General features: G+C 35.6%; 1 protein-coding gene across 1 annotated transcript; it reads left to right on the forward strand.

Annotated features, from left to right (window-relative positions):
- Positions 1 to 195: 195 nt before the first annotated feature.
- LOC112094875 (stromal processing peptidase, chloroplastic-like) lies at positions 196 to 768 on the forward strand (the record flags this gene model as incomplete). The annotated part of the gene is made up of 2 exons (XM_024176584.1): positions 196 to 420; positions 580 to 768. Coding segments are annotated over 2 exons (414 nt in total), but the record flags the coding sequence as incomplete, so codon positions are not given.
- Positions 769 to 777: the final 9 nt, after the last annotated feature.

Below are 777 nucleotides of genomic sequence, written 5' to 3' on the forward strand. Positions count from 1 at the left end.
AATAAACAGAACCATCTTTTCTCTTACACATTGATTGTAACAAGGTAAATTAGCAGCCGCATCAACTTAAAATTAATGCCAATGGACGGAAAGGACTAACTATCCTAACGTCTCGAAGTTTGAAGGGGAAAGTGAAAGATTTAGCAGAGTTGGAGAAGTATTTATTAAATTTATCCATTTTCAAATTGCATACAGGTTCAGAGGCTAAAAGAGTTGGGGATTAGTTATGATGAGTTTACTCTTCATAAGGATGTAATTTTGAATGATAGTGCAAATTTTATAGCCGTGCTTGATGACGATTCATCTTCTGATATCATTAAGTTAATCATGCGTAATGATGCACTTGGCCGTGCTACAATGGAGGTAAGGGAAGCACATAAAGTTTTAGCAGCTGTTGCTACAACAATTACGCTTGACGAGGTAATTAGCTAATAAATATATAGGGATGTTACCATATGCAAATTTTTTATTTTTGGTTTGCCTTGGGTTTTTAAATTGTTGATCTTTCAGGGTAGGTTTCATTCTTTCAGTTTTAAGCTAATTTATATTTTATTGTTCACTATTTATATGTGGTGGTAGGTAAATTCTATTGGTGCTGAATTATTAGAATTGGTTTCGGATTTTGGAAAGCCGAGTGCACCCGTTCCCACAATAATTATGGCATGTGCTCCAACTACTCATGAGGTGAAGGGAGAGCTTGTCGGGTTCACCGTAAATCCTAGTGAAATTGAATTTGCTATGAAACAAGGATTGGACGACATCATTTATGCTGAACCT

The sequence above is a fragment of the Morus notabilis genome, unplaced genomic scaffold (genome assembly GCF_000414095.1).
Source record: "Morus notabilis unplaced genomic scaffold, ASM41409v2 C11310896, whole genome shotgun sequence".
Taxonomy (NCBI): Eukaryota; Viridiplantae; Streptophyta; class Magnoliopsida; order Rosales; family Moraceae; genus Morus; species Morus notabilis.